General features: G+C 37.9%; 1 protein-coding gene across 3 annotated transcripts in view; it reads left to right on the top strand.

Moving 5' to 3' along the window:
• LHX9 (LIM homeobox 9) overlaps positions 1-16,237 on the top strand; it is a 33,292-nt gene extending 17,055 nt beyond the window's left edge. For 2 of the 3 annotated variants that reach the window (XM_063300160.1, XM_063300162.1), the window contains 2 exons: positions 8,226-8,428; positions 9,743-10,000. In XM_063300160.1, the coding sequence (XP_063156230.1) occupies positions 8,226-8,428; positions 9,743-10,000 (461 nt within the window). Of the gene's footprint in view, positions 1-8,225; positions 8,429-9,742; positions 10,001-15,544 lie in introns of those variants that run through there. The other variant, XM_063300161.1, reaches the window with a different exon arrangement.
• The last annotated feature ends 380 nt before the right edge of the window (positions 16,238-16,617 follow it).

Below are 16,617 nucleotides of genomic sequence, written 5' to 3'. Positions count from 1 at the left end.
ATAGGAGGATGGGATAATATATATACATATAAGCCTCTGGCATATATTCTGTGTACAATGACTGTGCATGCTTCAGAAATGATTCAGAAGAAGCACTTCAGAACTCACACGAGTGCAGCTCCTCTCTGGTTTTCATTAAAGCAGCGCCTTTTTTCAGGTTCATGAATAGCTTTAGTGAATAGCGGAGAAGTGCTGGGCTCATGTGAGGTCCAAAGTGCTTCTTCTGAATCATTTTTGAAGCATACACAGCCCTACTGTGCATTATATGTACTTTCAAATTATTTCTGACAAGATGTTGCCAAGGGCTGACAAACTTCACAAAGACAAATATATGTAAGGATTGCTCCTAAGTCCATGCCATTTCTTTTCCTGTGAATTTGTTACATTAGAATTACTTTAGAAATCTATTTTTAACTATACATGAAGTAATTCAGTGGCTTAAAACTGAGAAGCAAATTAAATAATTAAAAGAATACATAGTGCACAAATGCTGTAAAATAATTTGGGGGAAGAGAATTCTAACCATCTAGGACAGCAGATATTAAAGACTGCATGCACATGGTTTCAAGCTACTAGAGATATCTTCAGGTAGGAAATGGAGAAAAAAAATCCTTTGCTGAGAACTGGGAACAGCACACAACATGGAGGTCAATGGATCAAGAGCCTGAAGTTTGAACTGCTAATAGGCAAAATGTGGCAACGTATTGTGAACATTTTGTTTTTTAAATTTTGTTAGTCACCATAAGTAGCATGGGTGGTAAAAATCAAATCCATGATTAAATATGCAATATAGCAAAATATGGCAATGTATTGTAAAAAAAACCATTTCCTTTAAAAGCTTACGGAAATTATCTTTCCTTTGGTTGCCTTCAGGGAGCACTGAGGTCATTTCCTATTCTGTAAGCCCTGGCAAGTCCTGTGAAATTGTTGTTCATGATCAATGGACTGTCAGCTGTTTGAGGCTTTCAAATAAGTAAAGCACATTCCTGGGTCATTGAACAAGAATTAGATGAGTTAAGCTGTTATTGTTATGTTTTATAGATGGCCAAATGGGGCTGAGTCTATCACTTGCTTACCCATTCTCTAGAGAGATGTGAGATATTTTGCCCAGGCAGCAAGACAGTTGGGAGTCACTGGTGGGCTACCACATATAGCAGGTGTGGAGTGCTCCAATTCATGGGTCATGACATTTGCACGCCAGTACAGAATACTGTTGGACAGGGTTTAGGAAAAGCCAGTGAATATTTTGGCTTTCTAGTGTGGTAGAAGATAAAGTATCTGCAACTTCTTTTGTTAGTCCTGTTCATTAACTTGATGGGAATGATCAAGGCCCAAGAGGTGCCACATAAAAAGAGGAAAAGGGAGGTAACTCCAGAACTTCTCATCTATTTGGAAAATTGAAGGATATTCAAACTTTTTTCAGTTTTGAAATCCTAATTCTTATACAATATATTTTTTCCCATTACACTGAAACTATTAGAAGAGTGTATTGCTGGACGATATTGTTCAGGGCCAGCCTCATCATCTGGCAAAGTGAGCCATCTCAGAAAGCAGATGCCAGATACCAAGATTCAAGGACAGAGGTCATGACCCATATCATGTGCCCTGGGTCCCTTACACTAGCCTGCCATCCTCAGATATAATTGAAGTAGGGCAGAAAGTGCCATCTTGTCATTTTCTTCAGGCTGATGTCCAATGTCTACAGTAATTATGGAGAAAGACTGACAAGATCTAGTGTTCTTGTTCTGTTAGAATTTCTCTAAGTGGCTTTGGAGGCACAGGTAGTCCTCGTTTAGTGACTGCCTCTTACAGCAACTGTTCGCTGTTACGATGGTGATGAAAAGATAACCTTGTGACCAGTCCTTGCATTTATGACCTTCACAGGTCTGTAAAGCAAAGGAAAGTTGAAGTAAGATCATAAGCACAGTTGCGGTTTCACTTAGTGACCATTTCACTTAACGACCAAGTTGCTGGTCCCAATTGTGATTGCTAAATGAGGACTAGCTGTAAAATTGAGGTAATTTAGAATAAGAACAGTGTTTGTGGGAATGGCTAATGCTATAGAATAATTAGCCTGTGCTAGTATGCAATATGTTTATTCACTTTTGCACTGCTGCTAATATAACCAGCTATTTCTTACTTGACATGAGTGCCATTGGTTCTACAGCAGCTGCTGCTCCTCCTCTAGAGAGGACAAAGACAATCTCACCCTAACTAGCATTTTTGCAAGCCATTGCTGTTAGGAAAACATGGCCTGCCCACTCCTTCCTCTCTACAAACACCTACAGTACATCACTGATGCTCCTTCTCTGGAGAAATAAAATGATTTGTGTTCTCCTGCTTGTACCTTAAAAGTGAAACTGTAAGGTTTTCTCCCCTTAGCCTTTGCAGTGGACTGTGCAATAGTTTCAAGGCAAAATGAGAGCACCATTGACATCAACATATTTGCCAGTAAACTTCTATCAAATTATTGCAGTGTGAAGTGCATCTGATCAGGGTACAGGTCAGCCAGACAGTTCAGCTGTCTCCTTTGATATGCTATTCCATTTTCCTTTCCACCCATTTTTCCAATTTTATTCCCCAGAAGTCAGTATTCTTTGGACAATAAAGTTTCATTAGCCTGTTCTGAGACTTATCCTTTTATTTTTGTCCCCCTCTGAAGAGCTATTTTATTCCATAAACCAATCTGTAAACATTCCCCCCCTGAAAAAAATAGAGGGTAATTGAGGAATATCAAAATGTAGGACTACACAAATGAATGATAACGCAGTAGTATACAGTATAGGTGGTTGGTTCAGAATCACTGAATGAAGAGGGTTCTCAAAAATTTTCTGTTTGACCTTCAGTAGTACTTGATTATTCCTCATGTAATCAGGGACATCACAGCAATAATACATTATGTAAAAGAGCACGTAGGGAGGCAGTTTGGTCTAGGGGTTAAGATGCTGCACTGGGAACAGGGAAACCTGGGTTCTAGTCCTGCCTTAACCATGGAAGTGACTTTAGGCTAGTCACTCTCTTCCAGCCCTGGGAAAAAGGTAATGGCAAACCATTTCCAAGAAAACTTCATGACCATCTCCATGTACTTGCCAGAAGTCAAGACTGACTTGAAGACTGCCCCCACAAGTATTTAATCTATAATAAGACAAATGCTTCTTGACTACACATGTTTCTGGATAGCACAGAAGAGCCACATTCAATCCAGGTTCACAACCAATTGATGGTTTGCCTAAACCATAGGCATCTTCCAAAACTTAATGAATTAAAACAGCTTTTTTCATCCTGCACCTTCTTAGATGTAATGGGATTACAATGACAATAATTCCTAGTAAGCATGAAATCAATGAGCTGCTTGAAATTCTAGGAGCTGTAGAGTTGTAGTCCAAATACATTTGGTGGGTATAACTATTTTTATATTTAGTTTCTCTTTGAGGTTCATGCTTTTGGCTTTCAGGTAAGAAAATACATCAAATACTAAAGTACTCTCAACTCCTGAACCTAATAGGACTCACTCTCTTCTTTCAAAAATCATTCTTGTGTGTTTTTAAATACCTCTGCTGCTGCTGAAAAAAAGGCTGCCTCTTGTAGCAAAAAATACTGCTCCTCAGTATTTTTCTAAATTATTTTTATTATATTCACAGAAAATACTTGTTGAGTAGGAGTGGTGAAATATGTTTAGGAAACCATTAAACCAGCACTTGTTGGATTTTCTTTCACAAAGTAGTTGAGAAAACAGCATCCAGATCCAATTACCTTTTCTTTTAATAGAAGATAATGCAGCGATGAAATGTACTCTCCCCCCCCCTCTCTTTCAGACAGTCCATGGACTGATGTAATGTGTAGAATATAATTCTATGTTCTCCCATTGTGTTGGGATGGGGAATAGCAAAACTTTGTGCATAAATGCAGCCAACTGTTGGGAAATATTCCAAGGTGTCTCTTTAAATGAAAATCAAATGATACACATGTACTCAAACATACTTTAAATATGGACTAATTCAATTCCTTCCTAGAATCACTCATTTCAATTAAATTTAACTTACACTGTTTACTCTGTGACCTAAACACGATTGTTCAAGCCTTTTTCTCTCTGTTCCCGCATGATGAAATTGGTTTTGTTAAATCATTCCTGAAAGGTGATCTAGTATCTTGTGCTTCATAATTAAAACGAATCCACTTGTACTCCCATCTGAAACGTATTAATGGTACTGAGTCCCATTCATCTCTACAGAGATCCTTTCCACGCAATAGGATCAGGGTTTTAGAAGGCTTACTATTTTTTTAGGTAACTGGTTCATTTTTAGTTGTGCAAGTACAGCTGGAGCATCAGTGACAGCTAAAAAGCCATGAGTCAGTGGTCTACAATTTACACTTCTCGCAAAGATCTAATCCTGCTGAGGATTCATGGTGATGCTGCAGCTAGCTGTTGAACATAAATCTATATAGAAGTGAGTTTACAGAGAGCCATGGCACACAGCATCTGTACTTGCTGAAGCAGGAAAGAAAAAGAAACCTCCTCTTCCTGCTAAAGGTGGCTCCTAATATGTGATTATTGGATTCATATGTTCTTCCATCCATGTTTCCAGCAGGAACTATGTATCTATATGTGTTTGCATCACATATTATCTCTTAATTTGCTTGTTCTTAATGGTCTAGTAGTTAGAATTTGTCACTTTAGCACCAAGGCTTGGGCTTGGGTCCTAATCCTCAGAAAGGAGAGAGCATACCTTCTGCACAAAAAAACCAAAATCCTAGTGCTATCTCTCCAAGATGGAGCTGCTGTTCACTATAAACACCAGAGGACTGGTGATAATCTTGGATGAGGTCATGCTCCTCCTGAAGGAGGTGTGTGACTGGAGGATCTTCCTGGACTTGTGGCTGTTGCTCAAGCAGCAAATGAAAGTCATGACCAGGGGGACTTCACCCAGCTTCAGGTGGTATGCCAGTTATGGTCCAGGATGCTCTGGCAATGGTAGTTGATGTCTTGATCACCTAGAGGCTGGATTACAGGAACGTGATCTCTGTGGGGTTGCTTTTGGAGATGACCCAGAAGCTGTAGCTGGAATAAAATGCTGCAGTTAAACTACTGGTGGGACAACCAGTGTGGAGTAACACCTATTTTGAAGTCACTGCATTGGTGACCAGTAGTTTCCATACCCAATTCAAAGTGTTACTCATAACCTCTAAAGCCCTGTACAGAGCAGCCCTGACACATATCAGGCTCCTTGCCTGAGTCAAATTGGCCTGCCAAGTCTGGTCACTGAGAAGAGGCCTGTTGAGAGCCCAACCTCCTTGCGAGGTAGATGGAGCATGGAAAGAAAGCCAGGCAATTCCCATGCTATGGAATTCTCTTTCTCTGAGGTATGATCAGACCCAACCTCCTTGCTTTTTGGGAGTAAATTAAGATGATACTATACCACTGTGCCTTTGGTCCAAGCTGATTATAGACATAGTCTTCAATATTTGATAAGAACATGTTTAAGCCTTATTGCTGTGATCAGGGTGGGCTAGGGGTGCTCCAGTACTGACTTTTCTTCATGTGTGTAGGTGAAAAGAAAGTGTTAGTACTGGCCAGTAATGCACAGTTGTGGGTCTAGCATCCTTTCTGTGGGGAAATTAGACTGATGACAATTACAAGAGAAAGTGATGATGGAGGAAAGGATAGAAGTTGATCTCTTTTCTTGCAGCTTTTTCTCTGCTGCAGGGCATCCACTCCTATTAATTTGGGTAAAGGAAGCAGCTTACAGGTGGTTGCTGTAATAACGTGGAGTTCTGTTCATAGATGGCTGAGCAAAGTATCAGGACTACAACAAACAAAATTTGAAAGGCTTTCTTATCTTCCTGGAGAAACTTGCCTTAAAAATAAAGTAAAAGGAGTAAAAGTTGGCAGGCTTTTTCTCAAAATACTGGCACCATTAGCAGATGGTGCATAATATATGTTTTAAGGAAACAGCTTTGTGGCTGCTTTTCCATTTTTACTGAATTGTCACTCATCCTGTTATTTTGTTTATCATTTAGAGCAAATGCTGAATGGAGCAGTAGATTTCCAGACTATACCACTTCCAATTCAGCATTATGCTGGTGCAGAATATTTATGCATGCTGACTTCAGTGCTTCTGCATGTAAAAAACATCCTATGCTAAATAAATGCATCAGGGCAAAGTATATACTAACTTTTTTTTTTTGATGGCCAACAGTAAGAGATCAAGGGACTTTTAGTCTAAAAGATCTGGAGGGTGCTAGATGGCCTTCTCTTGTAGTATTAATTGAATTCAGAAGGAGGTCCTGTGGATTGATGGCTCATGTCTCTGGAATTGAGTAAGTATCTAGTCTTTGGATGGACTTGTCTTTTTCCTGGAAAAGCAGAAGCATACATAGTTTTCATATACTCCTAGATTTGTTTTTATTACTCAAACATCTGAGTGGCCTTAATGGACCAGAATACATTTGGCCAGCTGCAGCTGGCCCATTGGCTGAGACTTTTCCTTAATAGGGATGGCCTTGTCACAATATAGGTAGTCCTCGCTTAACAACAATCATTGGGACTGGCAACTCTGTCGCTAAGCGATGTGGTTGTAAAGTGCAATATCACATGACCATGCTGACTTATGACAGCAGTTGTGGCAGTTCCAGTTGCTGTTGTTAGGCAAATCCCGTGCAGTTGCAGTGTCCCACAGTCATGTGATTGCTATTTGTGACCTCCGGCCAGTTTTCCCCATTGACTTTGCTTGTCGGAAGCCAGCAGGGAAGGTTGGAAATTGCGATCATGTGACCGCGAGACGCTGCAACTGTTGTAATTGCAAGCCGGTTGCCAGGCACCCAAATTGCGATCACTTGACTGTGGGGACGTTGCAATGGCTGCAACTACAAGGAACAGTCATAAGTCCCCTTGTTCAGCACCATTGTAACTTCGAAGGGTCACAGAAGTGGTTGCTGAACAAGGACTACCCTGTAATTCATATTCTGGTAATTTTGTGGTTAGCTGACTGCAGAGTAGGTCTGCCCTTGAACAATGTGAAAGCTGCAGCTAATACTGAGTAGAGTAGCAAGCCTCTGTCTGGGACATCCTTTATGATACCCTATCTAAGGGAGCTCTTCTAGCTGCCTAGGCTTCTAAGATGTAGTTTTAGTAATGACATTCAAGGTATTCTAGCCCTGACACTAGGATACTGGAGTGCCTCTCCCAGTGTGTACTTGCCTAACCATGTTTTGTCATAAGGGCTTTACATGGGGACTTGGGGAGGACCTTTGCCATGACACCTCAGCTCTGAAAACCCTTTTTCTGAGAATCTAGACAGGAATCAACTCTGTTTGCTTTACAGTGCCATGTGTAGCGGAGAGAATAAACTTAACAAACAAAATGGAGACTGCACCCTTTCCTCTACAGTACAGCCCAAGGGAAGCCGTTATAAGGAAATTGCAACCTAGAGAAACCCCAACCATCCATCCTCTAGCAGTTGATGGCCTGAATATTCCACCTCCTTTAACAATGGGCTTCTCCAGCTCTGCTGCCCTCCCAGAAGGCCCGTTTTGCCTAACAACAGAACTAACTCCAGATACAGTGACAGGGACCTGCCTAGCTCCCCCAGCAAATTAGCTCCCTAGGATTTTCCACCTTGTATCCCTCAACTTCTATAAAAATCTTTGCTTTCCCATTGTTTGGAGTCCCTTTCTTGTAAAGCAGGCACCCAAAATAAAGCTTGGTTCTTCTCCTCAGTGTTGTGCTCCTTCTTCAGACTGAATCTACGACACATGTAAAGGTCTGGGTTTTTATTCTTGCATTTGGGTCATAGTAAGTGACTCAGGGCTACTATCACTTTTAAAATTCTATGCTTCTCTCTTATTGTATTATGTTTATTTTTGTTTTTTTGTAAATATTACTTAATTACATTTATTATTTTATACTAGGGTATTTTATAGATTATATCCTGCTTTGAGATTTTTAGAAATAAATAAATAGCAGGGATCACTGGAGGAACATGAAAACATCCAATCCTTCCACTTGCTGTCTGAAATAATGTCCAGGATTATACTACCTCATTCTCTGCATATTACATACACAGTACATTAAGTGGTAATAAAGTTTTAATACTGCAGTAAAAGGAAATACGTTAGTGCCATATCTTGTTTTTTTGTCCATGTGCATACAGATAGAAAGGTTTCCTCCATATTGCTTATTTTCAGTTTTCCAATTCTTCTGTTGTTGTTTGTTGCTTTTCCAACAGGTTGTAATGAAAACGAGGCAGACCATCTGGACAGAGACCAGCAGCCTTATCCCCCGTCTCAGAAGACCAAGCGCATGCGCACTTCTTTTAAACATCACCAGCTCCGTACCATGAAGTCCTACTTTGCCATTAATCACAATCCAGATGCTAAGGACCTCAAGCAGCTTGCCCAGAAGACTGGACTAACTAAGAGAGTTCTGCAGGTAAGAAGCCTCTGCTGTAAATGTCCCCCTCCCAGCCCTTTCTCTCTATTTAAAAATTGCATATCCTTTTCATTTCCCTTGTGCTAGCTTAAATTTGCTGACTCATCCAATAGATTAATAGGTAAACATTTACATATTCAGATCATATCCTCCAAGGGTACTGAATGTATATTTAAGTGGGCAATTATGCTACCCTCCAGAGCTACTGCTCTCAGGACTGAAGGATAATTTATTTTTTTTGCTCCGATTAGGATGGGAAATGTGTAAAATATACTGGTATCCTTTGTAATTAAAACAGTAATTGGATATTGAATTTAAGGCAAATAATCTATTTTATTGCAGTTCTCCATTTTTATTAGCCAAAAGTAACCTCAAGAGGCCTCCTTTTCAACCTAAACTGAGTTTTGCTATACACAGCCAACAATCCTATGTGTGTATTTATTGCTATACTGCTGATGTGTAGGCAAACATTTTGGCCCAACAGTGTCACTAGCAAGCTGATTTGACACTATACATTGAAGATTTGAGGAAGATTGCATAGAGAACATTCAAAGATTTAATTCCTTCCATCTGCATTCTGAAGCAGTGCAGTGCAGCAATCAATGCATCACATGGGATTTCTGTTGTATGTAAAATGCTTTAATCTGTTATTTTTGAATTGTTCTGTGAGATGTGATGCTCTCAAATCTGACTCTTTCATGACACAGTTGAAAGAACTAGTGATCTTGGAAGAAGTGATAACGATATTTTTAATGGATATAAAGTTCTGGCCACAGATACCATGTAAATGGTTTACATCATTTCTTGAGGGCCAACTCCATAGAAGCCAACAAAAATGAAGGGAAGGAGTTTAAGTGCAATTGTATATAACAGACCCATGATCTCAACCTAGCAATAACTAGCTCAGCTTTGAAATAGGACACACAGAAACCACATAAGAAAAGTGGTACATGTATTATTTCATCCTGCATTTACTCCCCATGTTTTGAAATGATCATATGAGTTCTTAGTAGAATATTTATTTCACTAAGTTTCACTAAGACATTATGGCACAAGTGAAAGAAACCAACCACAAGTGCCCATTAAAAGGATTATTTGCTAGACTTAGTGAATGATTATTGAAAGGGTCCCCAGATAATATAGTAACAAGTGTGACCACTGCATGTGGGGAAGGGAGGAAAAAGGTAAAACAAGAAACCCATTAATCCCTAAAAATGCAAACAGAAACAGGAAGAGGCAAAAAAGAGAGGAAAAAAAGATAGGCAAAAACAAAAGCTAACATTGGTAAAGAAATCAATTGGGATTGGTTTGCAGGTTTGGTTCCAAAACGCAAGAGCCAAATTCAGAAGGAATCTTTTGCGACAGGAGAATGGGGGTGTTGATAAAGCTGATGGCACGTCACTTCCGGCACCGCCCTCAGCAGACAGCGGCGCTCTCACTCCACCCGGCACTGCGACCACTTTAACAGACCTGACCAATCCCACTATCACTGTAGTATCATCAGTGACCTCTAACTTGGACAGCCACGATTCCGCGAGCCCCTCACAAACTACCTTAACAAACATTTTCTAACATTTGATTTCAAAATTCTTCTTATTCGTTACTTCTGCTTCCTCTTCTTCTTTCTCCATTATATTATTATAATTACTATTAATATTATTTGCAACATTTTAAAAAATAGACACCACCACAACGTATTTGGGAAAACCAGCTTGGTGTGTAGCACCCACAACCACTTGGCAAATGAGTTTGCAGTAATAGAATTCTATTATAAAGCAACATGAACTTGTCTATAAATTGTTGTTGGATTTTTTTTTAAATCATTGCTTAATTAAAGGGAAGGTTTAAGTGCCTCTTAAAATTGTATGTTCCTTATTTCCAGAATTTACTGGGGGCAAAATGGTTGTGATATTAGTCAGAGAACTATGTTTCCAAATAAATAGATCAGTGTTTGTTTTCTTCAAATGATTGGCATCTGAATCATAAAAAACATACAGTTGTAAGGAAGTCCTGCTGAGCAAGGCTGGCCAAGATCTTTCGGTGCCTCATGCAGAAAATCTAAAAATATTCAGCAGCACAAAATCTGCCACTTGAGGTAGCTGAGTTCCTCTTCCACATTATAGGGCTAACTCTGCCATTGAGTTCAGTGGAATATATTTCTAAACTAAGCTAGACCTTCAATTTCGAAAGCAGGTATCAGCCAGTTGTCAAATTTGGATCAGTAGGGACAGTTGTTGTAAGTTGGGTGATCTGTGCAATTTGCCTTCTTTATTCTATGGTGGTTCCCTGCAGTTTGGAAGCTGTCTTTATGATACATTTGCCATGTATAGAACCTACTCAATTTGCATTCTACCGTGTCATGATGTGACTTGGGTTGGCATGCCAAACTAGTGGTAGTCACTTTTGGCATCAAATTATATGACTGACCTCCCATTTACAAGGAACCAGCATAGCCTGAAGAAAAAAGTTGTAAAGAGCACAAAATTCAAATAGTATACACATTGGGATATATAGAAGGAACCACTGAGTAGGAACAGCCTAAAGAATCTATCACACTCTGAGGTTGGTTCTTAGTATTTCGAATAATAATGTTACTACACACCAATTACAGATGTGTGTTAAGAGACTTCTCTGTATTCATCCTGAGACATGGCATACTACATCTTCTGTACACGAGGCTCACTCATATGCAGGTCACCTAATTGAATCACAGACGGGTTGAGCATTAGCATAATTATGTCAGAGATAGTTGTGCTCTGCCTAGTCCAGCTGTCTGTGGCTACTTCCTCAGTCACTTTCTGGATGCCAAGATGCTTTGACCATTTTTAATCAATGCCAGTATTTCACTACTGAAAGGCTGCCCAAGAATGATTTGGGTTTCAGACTTCTAATCCTCACTTTATTATTAAGATACTTACATTTTGTGCTTTACTTTTATTTTCTATGCATACAAAAAAGTTGTAAAACTTTTGTTTGGAACTGAGGTTTGCACAATTGTTATTAGGCTTAATATGGGTGGGGAAAGACAAGCAGGTACGTGTGCCCTGGAAATAATGGGCTCCAGCCCCAGGAAACAGCATGTAAATTCTTCATTGTATTAATTGGCTTCTGTATGATGCTTTATGCTATAGTGTTTAGAAGCCTCTTCTGATATGTAAGAGCTGATAGCCTAAATGTGAAATTCTATTTTCCATGGAGCATGAGCTGCCCTTTTTAGCCCATCAACATCCTGTAAAGCAAAAGGCAATTTATTTTTGAAAGTGTGTTATGTATAAGAGCTTGAGCAAGCAAGAAATAGACAGGCTTCATGTATCATGCTACACCACTGCTTAGTGAATAAGCCATAACTGACTGGGTTTGCTAAGTCACAAACTCTTGATTTACAAACCATCACAGCAAAGCTCGCACGTCACATTAAGCCTAAATTAAACAGTATGGTTTAATGTGGTATGCAGGCCTGCAACGAGGGTCTGTGTCACCTGGGGCAAACATGGATTCCACACCCATTTTGGCGCCCCCCAGCCGGGCGCCCAGGGCACATGCCCCGCTTGCCACCCCCCAGTTGTGGCCCTGGTGGTATGTGAACCCTATCGCTGACTCCATGCTTCAGATATATTATTCTTCAGGATTTGTAATACCCCAGATATGTCTAAGTACATGTGCTGAATAACATTTAGACTACATTAACTTTTCAATTAACTTAGGCCATTTATGAATATCAATCATTATCATTCTGTGCTGCAGGCTAGAAAATATTGCTAGAAAACAGAACAGCCTCTGAGAGTATGAATGTTGGCTACGTGTGTCTAACACAAACTTTTTGGGGGTGTAAAACACATTGATCCTAGAAGCATTTGCTTAGGGCTAATCCCTATTCAATTGTAAAAACAAATATAGTTTCCAGCTTCATCTGGCTTGCAGTGGGACTCATAGTAAATCATTAGCATAGCCAAGATTAAATTAAATAACAGTCCTGTTGATTTAAAGAGAAGAATTAAATGTCTGCCCAATTTTGTCCCATGGAAATAAAAAGTATTTCAAAATAAAGTACATAAATTTTGCTAGATATTATCAGTAGTTTGAGACTAATTTTATTTTGCCCTATTAAAATGATAATGTTTTTCTATTTGTCTGCTCTAGATTAATTATATTTAAACAAGTGGGTTTACTCTGAGCCAAGTGGCTTGGGGATTGCAGCCATTACAGTATCTATCTTGGATACTGTTATTTCCCTCTTTAAGTGTAAAGTCCAGCATGTGCACCTCAAATGCTTTCAAATCTCAATGGGACAAATGGAGTAAGTCTAGAATAATAATCATAATTTTTACAAAATCACCAACACAACTTTCGGCTTCAAAACCTGAGATTCCATTATTAAAGTAACTGTTCAGATTTTCAATCATTTTCAGAAGAAGAGAGAAATACTGTAGGCAAAGTGTAATTTCTTAAAATGTTTGAACGATTACTTAAATAGTGCTGTTCTGAACATACTTGCATTTTTTTAACATGGGTAAATGCTGGCCATTTTAATGTATTAATTTCAAAAGGCAAGTTCAGCAAATATGTGAATAATACTGTGCTGCTGTCATACTGTAAGTCTGCCTGTTTTAACTCACTGGGAGCTTATTTCCAAGTAAACATATATATTGTACTGCACTACCTACATGGAACTTCACCTAGGGTTGATTTGTGTATATGAATTTATAATACTCAAAATAACACATACAGAGGCAGACATACTGGCCATAGCAGACCCATAGCCACATTTGGTGAATCCAGCATAATTCAGTGGGTTTAAAAATGTAATCCTAATATGGTTGAGAATCAGCCCCATTGGACCCAATGGAATTCATTTTTGATTAGACATTATTTGGATTGCCCTATATATAAGTTTAATTCTGTGTTTGATGGTGGCCACGCCCCCTGCCCCCACATTTTTCCTTAAAAAGGCAAACAAAAACTCTCTTCCTGTATGAGAAAAGACTTTATGTTAAAAACAAAATCTTTTTGAAAATTGAAATTCTTGGAAGCTGCCAAACTCAGAAGCCTTGTGGATGTATTGCTGATTGGAAATACCTTTCCTAGTTTACATTTGCAAGTGGTTGATTTTTTTTTAATTTAAGCTAAAGTCTGAATGGTCTGGGCAGTGGTGAATGTTCATTTGTATCCTTTATTCTGGTAAAACGCTAATTAAAAAGGGGAGACTTTCCAAAAAACTGTCAAAATCATGTTTTGGATGGATTGTTAAGAATAACTTTTGCACAAATGTTTTATATTTTGTCCATCTTCTCGTTGTTCTTCCCTTCCTCTTTCCTTTCAATCATACCTCTCTCTTTTTATTTAAAGTCTTTCTTTCAATTGATTATTTGAAAGCGGGGGGGGTTGATCTCTAATAATGAGTGGATACATACTGACAGTTCACTGCCCATATTAAAGTGCATTATTCTAACTTTTGCTCAGGGTTTTTAGAAAATTAGCACAGAAAAGTAGCTTATTTTTTAAAGAAAAAAACAATGGAAGAGATGTTAACACTGTAATGGAGAAAATGTGTCTTTGTTGTTATATATTTAGCCAGTGTGGTCATGATCTTCTAGAAGGCTTAAGGCTGCTGACCTAAAGCACATTTAGAAGGAAGTTCAATTGACATGAGTGGAATTTACTTCCAAGTTGATATAGTTAGGATTGAGGTGCCAATCTTGGACTTTTCCTGTTTCTATTACCTTATGGGCATTTACCACTAACCAGACCAAACAACCTTGGAAAGGCTGAGATCTTTATTAATACACTTTTACAGGTACAAAAATTGATACGTATAAATTTTGTTCTTTGACAGAACAACTCTATGGTACTATAGATCTACTTTATTAAGTAGACTACTTATAACTCAGTTCTACAATGTGCCTTATGCTATAACTTGGGAGTAAGCTTGTGGGAAAAAAAAATCAGGATATATATGTGTTGTTTGTTAAATTAACTGTTTTAAACCCTTTTGACACCTCACTAGTTTTGTACTGTTTTACCTCTTATTTCTGAAACTCTTTTTATGGTGTAACCTGGTAGAGGGGACAAACATGTCATAGAAAGCAGTTGTGCACTCTTTTCGGATATAGTTGATAAATTCAATAATCTTATATATTGAGCTTCGTGTTTATAGTACAGTTAAGTGGTCTAGCAAAGTTGTCCATGTTTTCTTTGTTTTATTGAAAAATGCATTGTATAGAAACTATTTCCCCTAAATATTTATGGACCAAACAATTGTGATATATCCTATTAAATTTGTGTGAATAAACCATTTTGAATCAAAGGAGTTTTATTTACCATCAGTTTTCCTTTTTAAAAATTGGAGTCTTTCCTGACTGTGGCAGTGTGTTGTGTTGCTTTACAGTATGTGTGAATTTGTGTGAAGTGCTTAACACATTAATGGGAATCTTACAGCAATTATAAAATAGGATTATTTTTAGTTTTTGTTTAATAATAATATACATGATGCAATTTTAGATTTCTATTTTTAAAAATTGAAAATAATGCCCCACTGATTGATACTACAATGCAATCTTAGGTTGCAATGTTTAACAATATGGCTCTGATCCAGTGAGCTCTAGTTATACTTAAGGCCAATGGAAAATTGGACAAGTTAATTGTAACTAATTTGAGTCACACTGAATGCAAATGCAACTAGCTTGAGGTGGTTTAGAATGGGAATTCCTTTCAAGTCATAGAGAGCACAATTCAAAATTTTAAACCAAATTAAGTCTCATTAAATGGAATGGCACTTAAATTAATATTGATTTAGTGCATTTTATTGCATTTAATGAGACTTAGTCACAAACAACAGTTACTGGGTTGTACCTGTTTGTGTTTTAAGGACAGGTTGATGTATTTCTTTTAAAATCATTAAAAAATAAAACCAATCCCAACCCCAACCAAATAAATCTAAAACCCAAGCCCAGAGAATGTAGGAATGGAAGTAGTAATTGCGTGAAAAAATAATAAATAATTATGGTGAAATGCATCACAATTTAGTTGCTAGGTATATTGAACACAATCTAAAAGTACAGACCCCTAAAAGCCAGGTTGCTCTGTAGTTTAATAAATTGTCACTATGATTTCTTTCAGGGAGAACAAATCTTGGGGCATTACAGCCAAACATCCCGACGTTTGAAAATTCCCTAAAGTATTAAAAGAAGGGGAAAGTTTGATCGGAAATCCACTGCAGTGAAGACAAAGACAATATTAGGTTATGATAAACCATACATTTAAAATTTATTGAGCCAAAAATAAGTTTTTTAAAGACAGACTCAATGTCATTTCCTGAATGTTAACACGACATATGTGATTTGATGGTGTCTAATTAAACACTTGGAGGCTGTGTGTGACATCAGAGCAACCTGGCAGAATTACCCAGTCCAATTTGAGAAGATTTTTTCCTTTTCTATGAATCTATTTAAACTCACATTTGTCAAGCAAAAATACCTGTAAAATAAGATCCAAAACCTGAATTCATTCATACTGCTTGCCAATGTGTATTAGTCATATATGTTCAATGGCATTTTGGTAAATTTAGAGAAGTTTCTCACTCATTTAAGATATTAGGGATCAACATTAGTATTATTTGTTTCTGACTTAAAATTTAAAGCAACCTGCATGCACTTTTTCATCTGTCACCTAGAATGTACTTTTTCTGTATGATGCATTTCGCTTTGATGTTTCCTGTACAGTAGTTTCATTAATAAATATTTTACTTGATGCAAACCTAGTTAACCCAGACATAACTGTTGAAATTATTATTATTTTTTACAAATTCATTTTTAAAAAAAATCCATGCAGTAGATACATTCCCCACCGTCAAAAATGTTATTGGAGCATATGAAGAAAAAGAGGCTGTTGAACAACATAAAATTACTTCCTTGATATTCTTCTGACTTCCTTTTCTTTTCATTTTTTCCCCTGCACAGTTAATACAATTCATCTCAGTCACAAGGGCATGATCCAGCCAGTTTTCTTCTTGATATCAAGTGAACTTTAGAATGTTTAAATTTGGTTAAATTGTATTTTGATTGCTTAAATATTAAAACAAGAAACTTTGCATCCTGACCAGTGGCTACTAGCTTTCTGCACTCCTGTTAAAATATTTGATCCATTATTTTAGTAAAACTTAGGCAGATCAATATGTAATACCATGAATCATG

This window comes from Candoia aspera, chromosome 3 (genome assembly GCF_035149785.1).
Source record: "Candoia aspera isolate rCanAsp1 chromosome 3, rCanAsp1.hap2, whole genome shotgun sequence".
NCBI classification, from domain to species: Eukaryota; Metazoa; Chordata; class Lepidosauria; order Squamata; family Boidae; genus Candoia; species Candoia aspera.
This window is presented reverse-complemented; position numbering and strand designations above follow the sequence as displayed.